General features: G+C 36.5%; 1 protein-coding gene across 1 annotated transcript; it reads left to right on the top strand.

Annotated features, from left to right (window-relative positions):
* The first annotated feature begins 5,473 nt into the window (after positions 1 to 5,473).
* On the top strand, positions 5,474 to 6,593 carry LOC133199898 (uncharacterized). The gene is made up of 3 exons (XM_061335705.1): positions 5,474 to 5,896; positions 6,041 to 6,259; positions 6,510 to 6,593. The coding sequence occupies exons 1-3, from the start codon at positions 5,474 to 5,476 to the stop codon at positions 6,591 to 6,593; spliced, it is 726 nt and encodes a 241-aa protein (XP_061191689.1).
* The last annotated feature ends 8,751 nt before the right edge of the window (positions 6,594 to 15,344 follow it).

Below are 15,344 nucleotides of genomic sequence, written 5' to 3'. Positions count from 1 at the left end.
CACTTCATTAACACACTGATATAGTTCGCCCCTCACGAAAGTTCTGGGTAGAATCTTTTAAATAAAGTGTTTATTCAACAGTTTGAATTGTGTTCTGTCACCGGGTTCTGGTGAACGCAGATCTGGTTTAAATACAAGGTACCGAGTTCTGTGTGCACTGAGTAGATACGTGAACCATAGTAAGATTTACCATAGTAGAGTACTTGGTATCTTTGTTTGGTTACTAGGTATAAAATAAATGAAGATGAGTGATCATGAGTCAGAACTTTGGGCGGATCTTGAAGAAAATGACGTTAGACGACGACAATTAAGAGATACTTTAGAAAAGTTAAAGTCTACGCCGAGCACATTTAATGTTAGTAAGCCCTCTGTTGTAACTGATTCAGGTGTAGATTTAAGGCAAAAGACTAGTGACGACAGCATAGATGAGTTGATGGGTAAAGTTGACATAAACCCTACCTCAAGAGCGAGTAATGTGAAAGGAGCTATGGGTGGATATGAGGAACATAAACCCCAAGGTTATGATTTCCATGTTCTTGGAAACAAAGGTATTTGGGGAAGAAGCGATGTTTATGACACACAAAAGTCGATGTACTCAGGGGTGTCACTGGCTGAATCTGAATATACCTATACACCTCGAATCTCAACTCCGCGAGTACACTGGAGTAAGTTAGGTGTTAGTTCAATGTCAACACCCACAAGTGTTACATGGAGTCTTGCGAAGGACAGAGACCCTATGCCTGCTGTACCAAGTACGCCATTAGGTGCATCGTTACCAGTAAATGAAAGCAGTGCAAATTGTCCTACTAGTAACACTTTTGGAAAAACTGTGATGAAGCCTGCGACATTTGATGGTACTGGGTCCTGGATTGATTACAAAGCACATTTTGAGGCATGCAGTAGCATCAATATGTGGAATGACAGACAAAAGGGCTTGTACCTGGCAGCATCATTAAGAGGCCAAGCACAGACGGTATTGGGGAACATGAAAACATGTAATGCTTGTACGTATAGAGACTTGTGTGAAGCGTTAGAGGCAAGATTTGCACCAACAAATCAGACGGAACTTTACCGAGCCATGTTAAAGGAAAAGCACCAGAGGCCAAAGGAGACATTGCCAGAATTAGGGGAAAGTATAAGACGACTAGCACATGTAGCGTATCCGACGGCACCACGTGAAGTCACAGAGATGATTGCTAAAGACCAGTTCGTTGACGCCTTAACTGACTTTGATATGCGTCTGAGAATCCAACAGTCGCGGCCAAAATCCTTAAATGACGCAGTTCGGCTTGCTGTGGAGATTAAAGCCTTCTGTAGAGCTGAACGCCAAAGAAGACATGATGTTAGTTTTGCCAGAACAGCACACAGTGAATTAGATAGGCCAACAGAAGCTGAATCAAAGATACGAGAAGATTTAAAACAATTACGAGATGAACTTCGGTCGTCACTACGAGACCTTGAGAACAAACTAGCCACTTTGTCCGAACGCAGAGATATCAGTAGACAACCAAGAGCAGATGAATCGAGTTCAATACAAAGATCTGACCAAACAAAGTTCCCTTTTAAGTGCCATAACTGTGGTAAGCGAGGCTATAGAGCTCAAGACTGTTATGTCAAAAGGAGAACAGAGATCAGTTATAAAAAGGACGATGTATGCACACCATCCCCAAAGGAGGCAGTAGAACAAAAAGAGATAACCGAGGCTAAGCCAAAGAATATGAAGTCGAATACGAGTTCAATCACTGAAACACGAGTTGATATTCAGTCTGGGTTATTTATAAAGGCCAGTGTAAATAAAGTGCCGTGTACGTTGTTAGTGGATACGAGTGCTACACTGACAATTTTGTCAAGTAAAGTATTTGAGAACATGCTTAGCACTAAAACAGTCGAGCCAATGCCCGTAACCCAGAGAATAATACTAGCCGATGGAACGCCATTGCAAGTGCAGGGTAAGTGCACATTCCACTTTAGGTTGGGAAATCATGAATTCACTTTTGAGGCAGTTGTCGCCGACATTAGCACCGACGGCATCTTAGGTTTAGATTTCCTGAAACAAAATAAATGTTTGGTGGATGTTTCTTCAGGGAAAATGTATGTTGGAGGAACTGAGCATGAGCTCCAACTTGAGGGTCACTTAGGATGTTTCAGAGTCAGTCTGAAAGAGACAATATCAATTCCACCAAGGAGTGAAATGATATGTCCTGGAAAGTTACTTGCCCCTAGCAATATGAATTGCCAGGGACAATTAGTAATGGAGGCGTACGAAAAATTTCAGAAAAGCGGTAAAGCTCTGGTTGCGAGATCTTTGATTGACCCTGGTGACGATGTCATGGTAAGGTTAATGAACTTATCTAGCAATCCTCAGATTGTTTACAAAAACACGGTAGTGGGTACCACGTCGGCTGTTACACGTGTTGTGGAAAGTCAAGATAAACTAGGCGTTACAGACTGCGAAGACAGCTGTATTCCAGAACACCTTAAAGAGCTGTACTCCGAGGCCATCAAAGATTTGAATTCTGATGAAACGGAGAAAACAAAGAAAATACTCCTTCGTTTTCAGCATTTATTTTCTAAATCAAAAGATGACTTCGGGAGAACGTCTGTAATCAAACATAGAATAAACACGGAAAATGCAAAGCCTACTAAACAACCTCCACGTAGGTTACCGCATCATGCAGCTGATTTTGTTGACCAAGAGGTACAGAAAATGATTGAGAAAGGAATTGTAGAACCCTCTTCTAGCCCATTGGCTGCAGGCGTGGTACTAGTAGAGAAAAAGGAAGGGACAAAAAGGTTTTGTGTGGACTACAGGTCCTTGAACAGTAAAACAGTAAAGGATGCATACCCTTTACCCAGAATCGATGATTCATTAGACCGTTTGCAAGGGGCAACGTTGTTTTGTACCTTGGATCTGCATTCCGGCTACTGGCAAGTCGAGATGGAGGAAAGTGACAAGCCAAAGACTGCCTTTGTAACAAGAAACGGATTGTACCAGTTCACAGTAATGCCTTTTGGACTCTGTAATAGTCCAGCGACATTTGAAAGGCTTATGGAGACGGTGTTAGCTGGCTAAAACTACAAGATTTGCTTAGTGTATATTGATGACATTATTGTATTTGGTCGCACTTTTGAAGAGACTCTATGGAATTTAGAACAAGTGTTTCAGAAACTTGAAGAGGCAGGTCTTAAATTTAAAGCGGCGAAATGTTCTTTATTTAAGAAAGAGGTGTTGTTTCTTGGGTATAAGGTATCTGGAGAAGGTATTCAGACGGATCCTCAGAAGATCTCAGTCATTGACAAATGGCCTGTACCCTTGAATGTCACCGAGGTAAGGTCATTTGTAGGGTTATGTGGCTATTATCGTAGATTTATCAGTGGTTTTTCTTCTATAGCCAACCCCTTGTTTAAACTTACGGAAAAGGAGAAAGAATTTATATGGACTGCTGAATGCCAAATGGCATTCGAGAAACTTAAGGTGGTATGGGATACCAATCGAAACTTCTCCTACATATTTATGTACCCAAATTAGAAGGATTTGAAATACCCCCACCTTTCAGTATATTAAAGTGTAATTTTAATAATTTTTTTATTATTTTAATGAGAAATACAAAAACGATTTTTTTCTTGCATAATTCTTTTTTCATAAGCTTAATATTATAGGCAGGCGTTTGCTAATATAAAGTGTTTATAAAAACAAAAATGACAAGAAATATGTCTTAGTATTTTTTTAATTTTCAACAAAAAATAAGCGTAAAAAACTGGGAAAACTTTATTTCTTGAAAACAGACGGATAACATTTCATGAAAGTCTACAATAAGAATGTATCTTAATATGTTAGCAAAGTGAAATAAACAAATTGAAAATATGTATATAAATGGAAAATATAAAATGCATTTAAAATTTTTTGAATTAAAAGATCCGAGCGGAAGAGTTATCCTTCTTTATTTTCCAAGGGTTGAAAAAACCTGGGTGCTATTTTAGAAATGATGAGCATTTTTTCCCAACCATAAAAAAATCGCACTTTGTAGTTTTCAACTTTGAGCGGTTTTGAAAACAATGCATGGACAATCGCTTTCCAGGACGTGTCTTGTTCAGAGCAATTGCATTCATCTGAACGTTTTGGGACTATATACAACAGCTAGCTGATTTGTGACCAAACAGTTACTTCTTGAATTAAATAACAAAAAAGTCCAGCTCTGGTTAACGTGATAATTGATTGGTGATAATTCAGCACAATGTGAAGTAATCGCACTTATCCATGCCTCACCGCACACAAGGTGCTGTACAATTACTCAAACAATTGAAATACAGCTTTTGCTTAAAAGTGTTCAAAAGCAGCAATGTTGAAACTACCTTTTACAGGGGTTTGCTTTTTTAAATGTCCGTTGTACAATTATAAGTAAATTTATATACTTGCGATTTTTTTTGTCTGTTTTTACTTAAAATGCCGACTTGTGAGAACTTGCATTGAAATAGGCTTCAGAGTGTTCTTTTCAACGGTGTATCTACAAATTTTGACCCGATAATAAGCACTCATGCAAATCAAAACAATACTTCAAACGGAAATACGTCATAACGTGGAGGTATCCCATACTACCTTAAATTTCATTTGGTCAATGCACCAATACTCGCTCACCCGGACTTCGCTTTGCCATTCATCTTAGATACAGACGCCAGTCAGACTGGGCTTGGTGCAGTCTTGTCACAAGAAATAGAAGGACAAATAAAAGTAATAGCATACGCTAGTAAAACATTGTCCAAGTCAGAAAGACGTTACTGCGTAACTCGAAAGGAACTCTTGGCAGTGGTGTTTGCTTGCAAACATTACCGGCATTACCTCTATGGGCACAAAGTTATTATCAGAACAGACCACAGTGCTCTAAAGTGGCTGTTTAATTTTAAAGATCCACAGGGCCAGGTAGCGAGATGGATAGAGTTTCTTGGTACCTATGACCTAGATATAAAGCACAGACCTGGTGCGAAGCATGGTAATGCTGATAGTCTAAGCAGACATCCATGTCACCAATGTGGGTATGCTGAAGTCATGGAGGAAAACCCGTCAACTGCCACTGTTGAACCTCAAATTTTAAAAACAGACTACAAAGTAGATGTTGTATCAACAGTGCCAGTTCTTCTGCAAAGTCTTCAAGATGAGGATGGGGATCTATCAAAGATAAAAAGCTGGGCAGAGAATAAAAAGCGTCCAGAGTCTTCCGAAATCAAGCATGAAAGCAAAGTGGTCAAATCAGTATGTTCCCAGTGGAATCATTTAGAAATTAAAGATGGTCTTTTGTGCAGAAAATGGATAGGTGATAAAAAGACATATCACCAGGTTGATCAAATGGGGTGTCCCATGGAACGCGTGGCTACGGACTTAATGGGACCATTACCAGAAACCAATGATGGCCATAAGTATATACTTGTAGTTTCAGACTACTTTACTAAATGAACGGAGGCGTACCCACTCAAAAATATGGAGGCTCTAACTGTTGCAGAAATGATTGTCGAACAATTCATTACTAGGTTTGGTGTGCCAGAAGTTATACATAGTGATCAAGGTAGACAGTATGAAAGCCGACTATTTAAAGAACTTTGTAACATTCTTGGTATTCACAGGACTAGAACTACGGCCTTCCACCCGAAATCGGATGGAATGGTCGAACGTTTTAACAAGACATTGGCCACTATGTTAACTGCATATGTTGCAGACCATCAACATGATTGGGACAAACATTTACCATATGTGTTGATGGCCTACCGGTCTGCGGTACATGAAAGCACAGGATACACCCCTAACATGCTCATGCTTGGGAGAGAAGTTTCAACCCCTTTAGATACTATGTATGAACTGCCTATAGATCGTGAAAGGACCACGGTACACGAATATGCATGGAATGTAAGAGATACCATGGAAGAAGCTCATCGAAATACATGACTATTTACCAATCAGTCGATGTTGCGACAGAAGAAATGCCACGATAGGAATGCCATTGAGAAACAGTTTGAAATTGGTGATAAGGTTTTGGTACTTATTCCCCAGAGAAGTATAGGGAAGTCTCCAAAACTAATGAACTTTTGGTATTGTCCTTATGTTATTGTTGAGAAACATACAAATTTAACCTACAAGGTGCAGAAAGTGGGTGAAAAGAAAACCATGGTCATCCACATTGACAGGTTAAGACACTATGGATGTCAGAGACTTAGTTTTGAAACAGATGTACCAAGTGATGATGAATCTGGTCAAACAGCAGAAGAAACAGTAAGAGAAGATTTGGACATTGTAAAAAACCATGATGCAAATGAAAATGGTTTAAGTACAAAAGAATTAGATATTGAATCGGGTGATGGGTTGGGTATATCAACCAACACAAATCTTAATGAGATGGAACTTGAATACACGAGTAGGAGGCAATGCAGGAGGCCTAAATGGCACTCCGATTATCAGTTTAATTATACTGTATAGCAAATGTACTTTGCTAAGTAAGCAATATTCTTTGTTTTTATTACAGATCATGCCTTTGACTAAAGTTACCCCTAGGAAGCCCGGCCTTCTATGTTCCATTTGCCTTTGTCGCCTCCCTTCACAAGAGTAATGGAAGGAGCATCTCCTAGCGTGTGCAACTGATGACATGAATAAACGAAGGTTCGAGTGTAACCAGTGCGACAAGGCATTTGCTAAACATTCCCTTCTAATGAGACACCAGAAAAGACTACACTCAGCTACTACTAGTTTGCCAGATAATGAAAGAAACACAGAATTCCAAACCCGTAGCTGAAGATGACAACGATTCTGATTCCGAGTGGCAAGAGGATCCAGGTGATCTAATTTATGAGACAGAGCTTGAAGTTGGTAGAACCATTAGGAAGAAAACTTCGCCAAGTCTCCCTGGAGTCAAGCGCAAAGCAGACGAGTGTGACAACAAAGTGCCTAACCAACCTGAGGACAAAGGTTCGAGTCTGGTAGATGATGGTAAGGATCATGAGGCGCCCATGGTTTTGCATCACTGTCCCTGCTGTAGAGAACATGTCACTAAGTTGGATGTTAGCACTCAGACGGACAGAAGTTGCCACCAGAAGACAGTCAGAGTTGTGAGAAAATATCAGAGGGATGGTGAATGTGTGGAGAGAGTCGAGGAAGACATTTGGAATGACTAATTATAGTGAAGTACTTTGGCAAAGAAACAATGTATATAAGACTATTGTTGTAAATACCTAATTACTAGTATGTTATTTTAACCAGGTATAAGAAAGGAATTCTTAAACTACTTTATGTTTAGCTTGTTTTCATTGCTAAAAAAAATAACCGATAAACATGCGGGACGCAAGTATACAGAGGCGTGGGTAGTGTAATGAGTAATACAATGGGTCTTTACCTTCCAAACACTGAGGTGAGACTAGGACTAATGGTATAGTCCACGAGCCTGTTCACCCCTGTTTGGATGGTATAGCCCTTTACTATATAAAAGGCAGTATTTGTCATTCTGAAGTCAGAGGTCTGTATTGATAGGAAGCTTCTGAAGAAGAAAGGAAGGTAATTATTGAAGTAGCCATAGTGAGAGATGTTTGAAAGGCTAGGGTGGAAGTAGTAGTAGCACTCGTGAAAAGTAAACCAGGGGATTGGAAGATACGAGGTGCAGTAATCCTGGATAAGGGTGAGACACCGAGTACTCTTAGAACTTGGTTGTGGAACACAGTGCAAAGTGCCCAGCCACTTCTACATTTAACCCAGTAAGAAAGAACCTCAGTTTGTGTCACCACTGTAAGAAAATAGAACACGGGACAAGTAACCCAGTAAATCAACAATATTCATTGTAAATAATATTAATTCCCAGTGTTAATCATAGACTCAAGTAGAGCCAGAGGAAAATTTTATTCATACTTGTCTACATTAAGACCCTTTTCCCTTTGAAAACGAACCCTTAGTTACACGTTACAATATAAATCACGCAAATAAATCAGTGCACTTTGGGGTGTTGAGAGGCCTAAAATATATTTCATACAGTGTGTAGTGGTTTTTCCACTCCCATCGAATTCGTCTATAAAGATGAAATTCACATATTTCTTTTAATTTTAATGGTTTACCAGGTATTATAGGTTGATTTGGATTTGTATCCATAATCCTGAAAAAGAATAAAAAAAAGTTTTTTTTTTCATATTTATGTATTATTTATAACATATTGAATACTATAAATACATCAAATTTATTTAAATTGATAACACCCGATTTTTATTAATATATATATATATATATATATATATATATATATATATATATATATATATATATATATATAGGTGCGTCGGTTCTACATAGTTTGAACACACGAGCCAGTCTTCTACACACATTAGCCAGTTTTCTGTGTTTTATTCTACATACATGAGCCAGTTTTCGTTCTTGTTTTGATGGCTTCTCCGGCTAGACCTAAGGCCATCTGGACTGCTTCCTCCTCATCTGTGGAGTGGTCCATCAGTCCCCTGGCAAGCCAACCGATGGTTTCATTCACCCTCCTTTTTTCTTTGACAGATGGCAAGGAGAGCGATTTGGCTTCCATAAATTCTCCTGTTTTTCTGATCGTTGTGAGCAACAGTTCCATTTTCAATTTTGCAATACTGACGAAAAATGGCGTTTCATACGCAATAGCAGTTGCCCTCTGATCTGCTTCTTCTTCACCGTGCCCGCGTAGGATGAGAAATTTCTTTACTTTTATGTACGCATAGAGTTTAAATGGCTGACTCAAAATTCCTCTCTTTTTCAACTCTTTGATCTCATTGTGTATTCCTGGATCTTTGCTTGGTCTGTAAATCGTCTAATCATTTCTCTGATTTCCACTGGTACGATTCGAAGTGAAAATTCTTGTTGCCATCTGTAACAAATATTTTACGTGATTATAGAATAAGGTGGAATAACTTGAAGCAACAATTTAATTATAGTTTTAACAGCTTCTAAAGTTTCAGCGTTAAATGTTTTTCCATAGTCTGAAATCTTGTTTTGTCCTATGGTTTTCTTTTGAGACTTTGATATGTAACATTCATTCATGTCCATTTCGTCAACATCGCTTGTCCTCTGTATAGTCTCACTGTCACTGGTGTCTTCTAGTTTGTCAGAGTCCAAATCTTGTCCAGTGTTAGTCTGTTTCCGCTGTTTCAGGCGTTTTGACAATTCCCATAAAGGAATGTCGTCCTCATTGCATACCCTGCATTTCTTATAGGTCTACCGTCTTCCTCTTTTGGAATTTCCCAATCTATTTTTGCCAATCTCAAGAGTTCTTTATTTATTCCAGTAGAGGAGTCAAAATATGCAAAGGATGATCCATAGAATTCATCGCTTTTCAAGGACTCAACCTCAGCTGCAAGGTCAAACAGATCGAAGTAACGTTTCCTATCATTCTCAATTAACAAGGTAAAATTAATGATCCGCTGCTTCATAGCATGTTCCACTGCTTCAGGGCTACCGTACTCCAGGTCCAGTCTTTCCCATATTTGTGCGAGAGCTTTCTCTGGATTACGAGCATTTGTAGTTCTAATATTTTCACACTACAGTTTAAATCCTTGCCCAAGGTTGTTCAATAAAAGATCTAGTTGCTCCAATGGGCTAGAATTAATGTCTTTCATAACATTTAGAAAACTGTGTTTCCAGGTTATATACCGTCTAGGTTCACCACTGAATTTCCAAAGTCTTTGTGGGATCATTTGGTTTTTTACTACTGCCTTTGCAAGATCAAATGCAGTGTCCTGCTTTGTGTTAGTCTGTTGCAAAACCTGAGGAACAACTAAATTCAATGAATTCTGTGTAGGTTCGGACACATCAATATCATGTGCATTTACCACTGTTGCGGAAGGTATTTCACTAACCACTGGATCAGGTGGAGGAATGGTCATTCTCATATTTTCATTCACATATCGCTCTGTCAAATTGTCATTATCGTGATTTTGATATTCACCGAAAACACTTGCATCAACATCTGAAAATTCCAGAACCTTTCGTACAGCTTCTAACCCTTGTTTTGCAGCTTCAAGTTCTTTCATACATGTTAATACAGTTCTGCTGGCCTTGATAGCAGCTTCCTGTCTGATTAATTCTGCTTCTTCTTCAGCATATTTCATTTGTGCACGGGCTTGTTCTACTTTGGTAGTGTGCTGTATGAGTGTTTGGGTAAGTTTGGAACTAACTCGAGATAAGTTTGATTTTCCTGATTTGCTTGTTTTGCTACCTTGAAATGCATGTGATTTAGTTTGAGGCATCCTTGAGCGCAAAGAGTTCATGTGAGATGTGAACAGAACTACTGATTTGGCTACAGACGATGAAATTTGTTGCAATGAGTTTATTTCAGTATCGCTCTGTGCGGTTCTCTGTCCTTCTAAAAACTGTCCAAATGTTTGGACTGCTTTGTCAAATTGCTGAAAAAGATCACTAAGCTCTTCCTGTGTTTTCTCAATCTCTGAGAGGTGTACACCTTGTTCTATACATTGTGAGGTAAAATAGTCAATCTTTCTCTTCAATGCAGCTATTTCTGTTGTGTGACGAGACACGGATTCATCAAAGAGTTTCTTACCCGCACTGTTCATGATCCTTCGTTTCCTGAGACCTTGATCCATACAAACTATTAGCCGGATAAACAGGATTTTTTACTGTAATGTTTCCAGTTTGAGTTTATTGGAAGCGACATTCCACCTCGTGAAGAGAGGAAAAAACTTCAAACAATTCAAAAAGAATCGTAAACAAATGACATATATATCATCCAGATTTACCAAAAAACATACTAATTGACATTAACAATAGTTTCTTGTACATGAGTTCACTGAACAGACCGACATTTTACTAAAAGATTATTTAAACATTTAAATTTAGCAGCATCATTGGTATAAAACAATTCAAATATGTTCTTAACATTATTTTCCTTGAAATTTTATGAATTTAAATAATTACTTACTCCTGTGAGGTTTTACCAAGTTCAAGCACATGTTAAACAAACATTTCTGCTTGGGCGGAAACTTAAACAAATACATAATAATCAAACCTGTAACGGACAGATTTCCGGATCGGGGACCATACAAGTATACGAGATATTTACATTTGGAGAGAATTTGGGATAGTCACTATTGTACAATTGCTTTTCTGTTCACATCTACGGCCATAATCTGAAACAGGTTGATGAACATACTTATAAATAAGTGCAAGAAGACTAAACCAACTGAAATCATGTCAAAATACAGTTTCTTCGTTTGCCACATAAGCCCGCCAAAATACAACAGTTGTCAAAAAACGTAATTCGTCACATTCCTTTAATTTAGATTTTTGATGGCCTATTATTAGTTCTGAAATATTCGAAAGAGTCTTAAAATCATCGCAGCGTCTGTTTTATGTTGACAATTGGGCAACATTCGTAGATCATGACTATTATAATAATCATTTGATCAAACCATCATTATGTACAAGAACATCTTTTTCCCGCCTTTTTGTCACAAATATTGTACTCTAAACGAAATTCGATATTTTTTGCAATCAGCACAAGAAATTAGACATAAGAGTTGGAAAAAGGGTTTTAACCTCTCACAAACGATGAAAAATTCCAGGTAGTCACCTTATACAATATCACAAAGGAAAACTGCAATTGTATGTTTGTTTGAATTTCGTTTTTATGCTGCATTAACAAAAAAGAAAATACGACATAAGGTGCATTTTCCCTGTTAAACCTATTACAAAATTAACTGAGAAAAACTTCTTTAAGACTATAACCTTCAGATATATTTTTCATCTAATATTAATAGTAAGGTTTAGATCTATAGATACCTTAATTTAATTGCGTTTTTGTTTGTTGATTGGATTAATAAGAAATACAAAGAAATAATACGGGAAAAATTTGAGTAGGAGATATGGATTGGCAAGGAAAATATATGCATTTAATGCATTGTATATATAATGAGGCATTTCTTCGTATGCCATTCTCCGTGTAATCTTGAAGTTTCTGGTCACATATTGCATTAAAAATGTATCTATGTCTCAGTATTCATATCATATAATTCAATGGATAATAAATTTTATCCCGTGGTTTTAAATTTAGAAAGATAAATGACCAGACATGCATCTTATGTATAGAGAAGTTGTACCATACAAAATCTATATTTAATCCCTTGCACCAAAACATGGAATGGTACACGTTTTTTATGCTAGAGCAGCAATGATTACCGTCAGTAAAATTAATATCTTATTGGCTGGAATGGCATGATAAGAAGAAAATGAAGGTGCATGTCTGTATAACGTGTAAGGTGTCAAACTGGTCGACGTTTTCTTCCGCTGCATTATGCCGTGGAGACATTCAATGCCTTTGATTCTAGCATGTTTAATAGTACTTTCATTTGCATGGACTCACAGACACCGCCATTTTTATTTCGATTCCACTTAATTTTTAAGTGGAAGTTGCTGAAATGAAATTGAATCAAATTGCAACCTTACTTCTGTTGATTAAGATAAAATAATTGTGAATACTAAATATACATATTCTTCACTAGAAGTACACGTCTACTTACACATAACATAGTACTTTCCTGGAGCAAAATCCAACATTCCAGGAACAGGATTAAAACTGTAAATGATCATTGTAAAAGAAACTTTATTGTAAGGTTTATTGCATTGCAGTATCAAATGTTTCCCTTGGTCCAGTGAACATAAGTGAAATTCTCTTTCTGATGCCTAACAATGGAAAATTTTGACTTATTGTATGAAATAATGTTGATCATGTTATCAAAAGAAACAGTAATGGTATTAATACTAATGGTATTTAGTATAATTGTTTTAAAGCATGCAAAAATAGTTTTGTGAATGATGACTGCTTATCAAATTTTTATGCATACATTTCTGTGATTTCATCTACATATACAGTGTGGCAAATTGATAGTTCAACAGAAAAAGGAAACAACAGTCTCTTTTTTTAAGAAAGAATTAGTAAAATACATTAAATTGTTCAATTCTCTTCTCATCTATCAATACAAATTCCTTACAGGGAAATAAATTTTAATGAAATTTAAATTATCAAAACTTACCAAACAATGTATTGCATTGAAACATTTTATATTCCAGTGAAGAAAAACCCCCCAGATTTCTTTCAAGTGGCACACTAAAATTGTGTCATGTGAAACTTGACACTGATATACAATTTATTTTATATTAGCTGTGTCATACTCTGCGGCATTATGGAATTCAGATATTTATGTTGAATTAATGATTGACACAAATGATACTTACAACATAAATAGCATAATATTCAAAAAAGCATGGTGACGTTGTTTCATTATATGTGGGAACTATAAAGTCTATGCCATCCCCAATGTTTAAATTCATTCTTCTTGTCTTCTGTCTGAAACTAGCATTATAATATACAGTAAGTCTGTAGAATAACAGCAGGTGTGATTAGTGCATCATTCAATACTTTAATTATAACAATTAATGCTTACATTGGATTGCTCGAATTCCAGTAGAGACGAAATAGTGTTCCTTCACATACACTAACTGCTAATGTAAAGATGAGGACACAATTTAATAAAATCCAGAATAATCTCACCTTGAAGTTATTCATCTGTAACCACAAACTTCAAAAATACACGGAGAATGAGAGGATAAAGAGAATGAAATAATGTACATAGGTTATGGGATGTAACATATGAAAAACAGATGCCTAAAATGAACCAATCGCAATCAACTCAAAATAAAATCAAGAAAGCATTACCATTAACTTTTTTCCAGCTTCAATAATATTTCTCCATGTTGGATTTATTAATGTTTTTGCCATAATGGAATCATTCTGAGTTATTAGCAATGAAAGTCTAAGATATGGCAACTTTCATTAACTAAATGTTTTTCAATCTTTAAGCCACCATATTAGGAATCATGTGTCATATTTGTGAGACATGATGCTCTGCAATTCGTTTGATGATATTTAAAAGGAAAATCAAACAAATATATTATACAAAATCAAATTAGTCTAAATAACTTAATCTATACCAAATTAATTTTGAAAAATTTACATTTAATTAGTTATAATACATCATTATAGAGCAAAATGGTTTTACAGAAACTAGATAAAAATAGATTCATGGTTTTATAAAAAGGTTAATTTATAGTCTACTTTTGTAGTGAGTACAACTATTTGTTCTCTTTTAACTTCAAAACTTGCCATTAAGATTATATTAAGTGACGAATACCTGTCGATATTTTCTCTGCGTTCTTTCGAGCTGTTTAAGAAATGGATTACCAATAAATATGGGACAATCTCATAATTTTAGTTTGCTGAATGAGTCTTGTAGTAAATTTAAACAATAAAGAATATAAATTAACAAAAAGCTATTAATACCGATATTAAGTAGATGAAACGCCTGTTTCGCTTGTGATTCCTTTTCTTGAAGTACGTAGTATTTCGTTCGAGTATCAAACGAATGGGACATATGACCAGCGACTATTCTTCGGATGCTGTCAGGATAGCTGACTACCTAAAATGGTTATTATATAATCGTTAATGAAAGCCAAGTACTTATAATACCAAACTTCTATGAAAGAGAGAGAGAGAGAGAGTTTCATTTTACCACAGTGGCAGAAAATTGTCTAAAGCTTGTGGCTGACACAGGTTTTGTCCAGTTTGCTATCCTGCAACACCGGCTTAAGTCCTGATTTACTGTAGAACTTGTCATCTGTCGACCAGATGTTGTAAGGAAGAAAAAGTTCTCGCATTCCTCTGGTCGCCATTTAACAAATTCTCTCATTTCTTCTACCAGGGATCTTTCAAGGACAATATGGGCATCTCCATACGTCTTTGAGGTTTAATGTTGTTTGACCTTCAAAATAAAGGTATTACAATGTCGTGAAATCTACAATGCGGATATATAATACAAAGCAGTTAGTTCTCGCTTTAATCTAGAAGTACATTTTCCAACTTGCACCAAAATACGCAAACCAGACCATGACACATCTCTCTCCTTGAAAATGAAAGCGAAAGATCTTAAGGGTCTTTGTGAAATTAAGAGTACAAAATTTTGTTTAAAAAAAAAACATAAAAAGAATGAAATAATAATTAATGAAGTGTGTATTCACTATACGGTCTATTGCTAAAATTGAAGACCTGAACAATAACAACAATATAGTAAATTATCCTGATCATTGATACATGTTGTTACACAAACAGTTTTCAATAATTTATGGTATACAAAATTTATGCTAATAGTGCTGAATTCCTTATTTTTTTTTTAAGCATGAGGCCGAAAATGTAGATTCTAATATACCGGGTATTTAGATTCTAATATACCGGGTATTTACATGTACCTTTATGGTAGTTAATCCTTCCGGGTAGTCCTTC

The sequence above is a fragment of the Saccostrea echinata genome, unplaced genomic scaffold, assembly GCF_033153115.1.
Source record: "Saccostrea echinata isolate AGI-Se365-2 ecotype Australia unplaced genomic scaffold, CSIRO_AGI_Sech_v1 ptg000036l, whole genome shotgun sequence".
In the NCBI taxonomy this organism is placed as follows: domain Eukaryota; kingdom Metazoa; phylum Mollusca; class Bivalvia; order Ostreida; family Ostreidae; genus Saccostrea; species Saccostrea echinata.
Note: the sequence above shows the minus strand (reverse complement) of the source record. Positions and strands in the feature narration are given on the sequence as shown.

Excerpts from the sequence above, each read along its gene's own strand:
- LOC133199898 (XM_061335705.1), top strand. The coding sequence starts at position 5,474 with ATGGAGGCTCTAACTGTTGCAGAAATGATTGTCGAACAATTCATTACT. Across the intron at positions 5,897-6,040 it reads TACACGAATATGCATGGAAT|AGAAGTATAGGGAAGTCTCC; the intron begins GTAAGAGATACC and ends CTTATTCCCCAG. Across the intron at positions 6,260-6,509 it reads GTCAAACAGCAGAAGAAACA|ATCATGCCTTTGACTAAAGT; the intron begins GTAAGAGAAGAT and ends TTTTTATTACAG.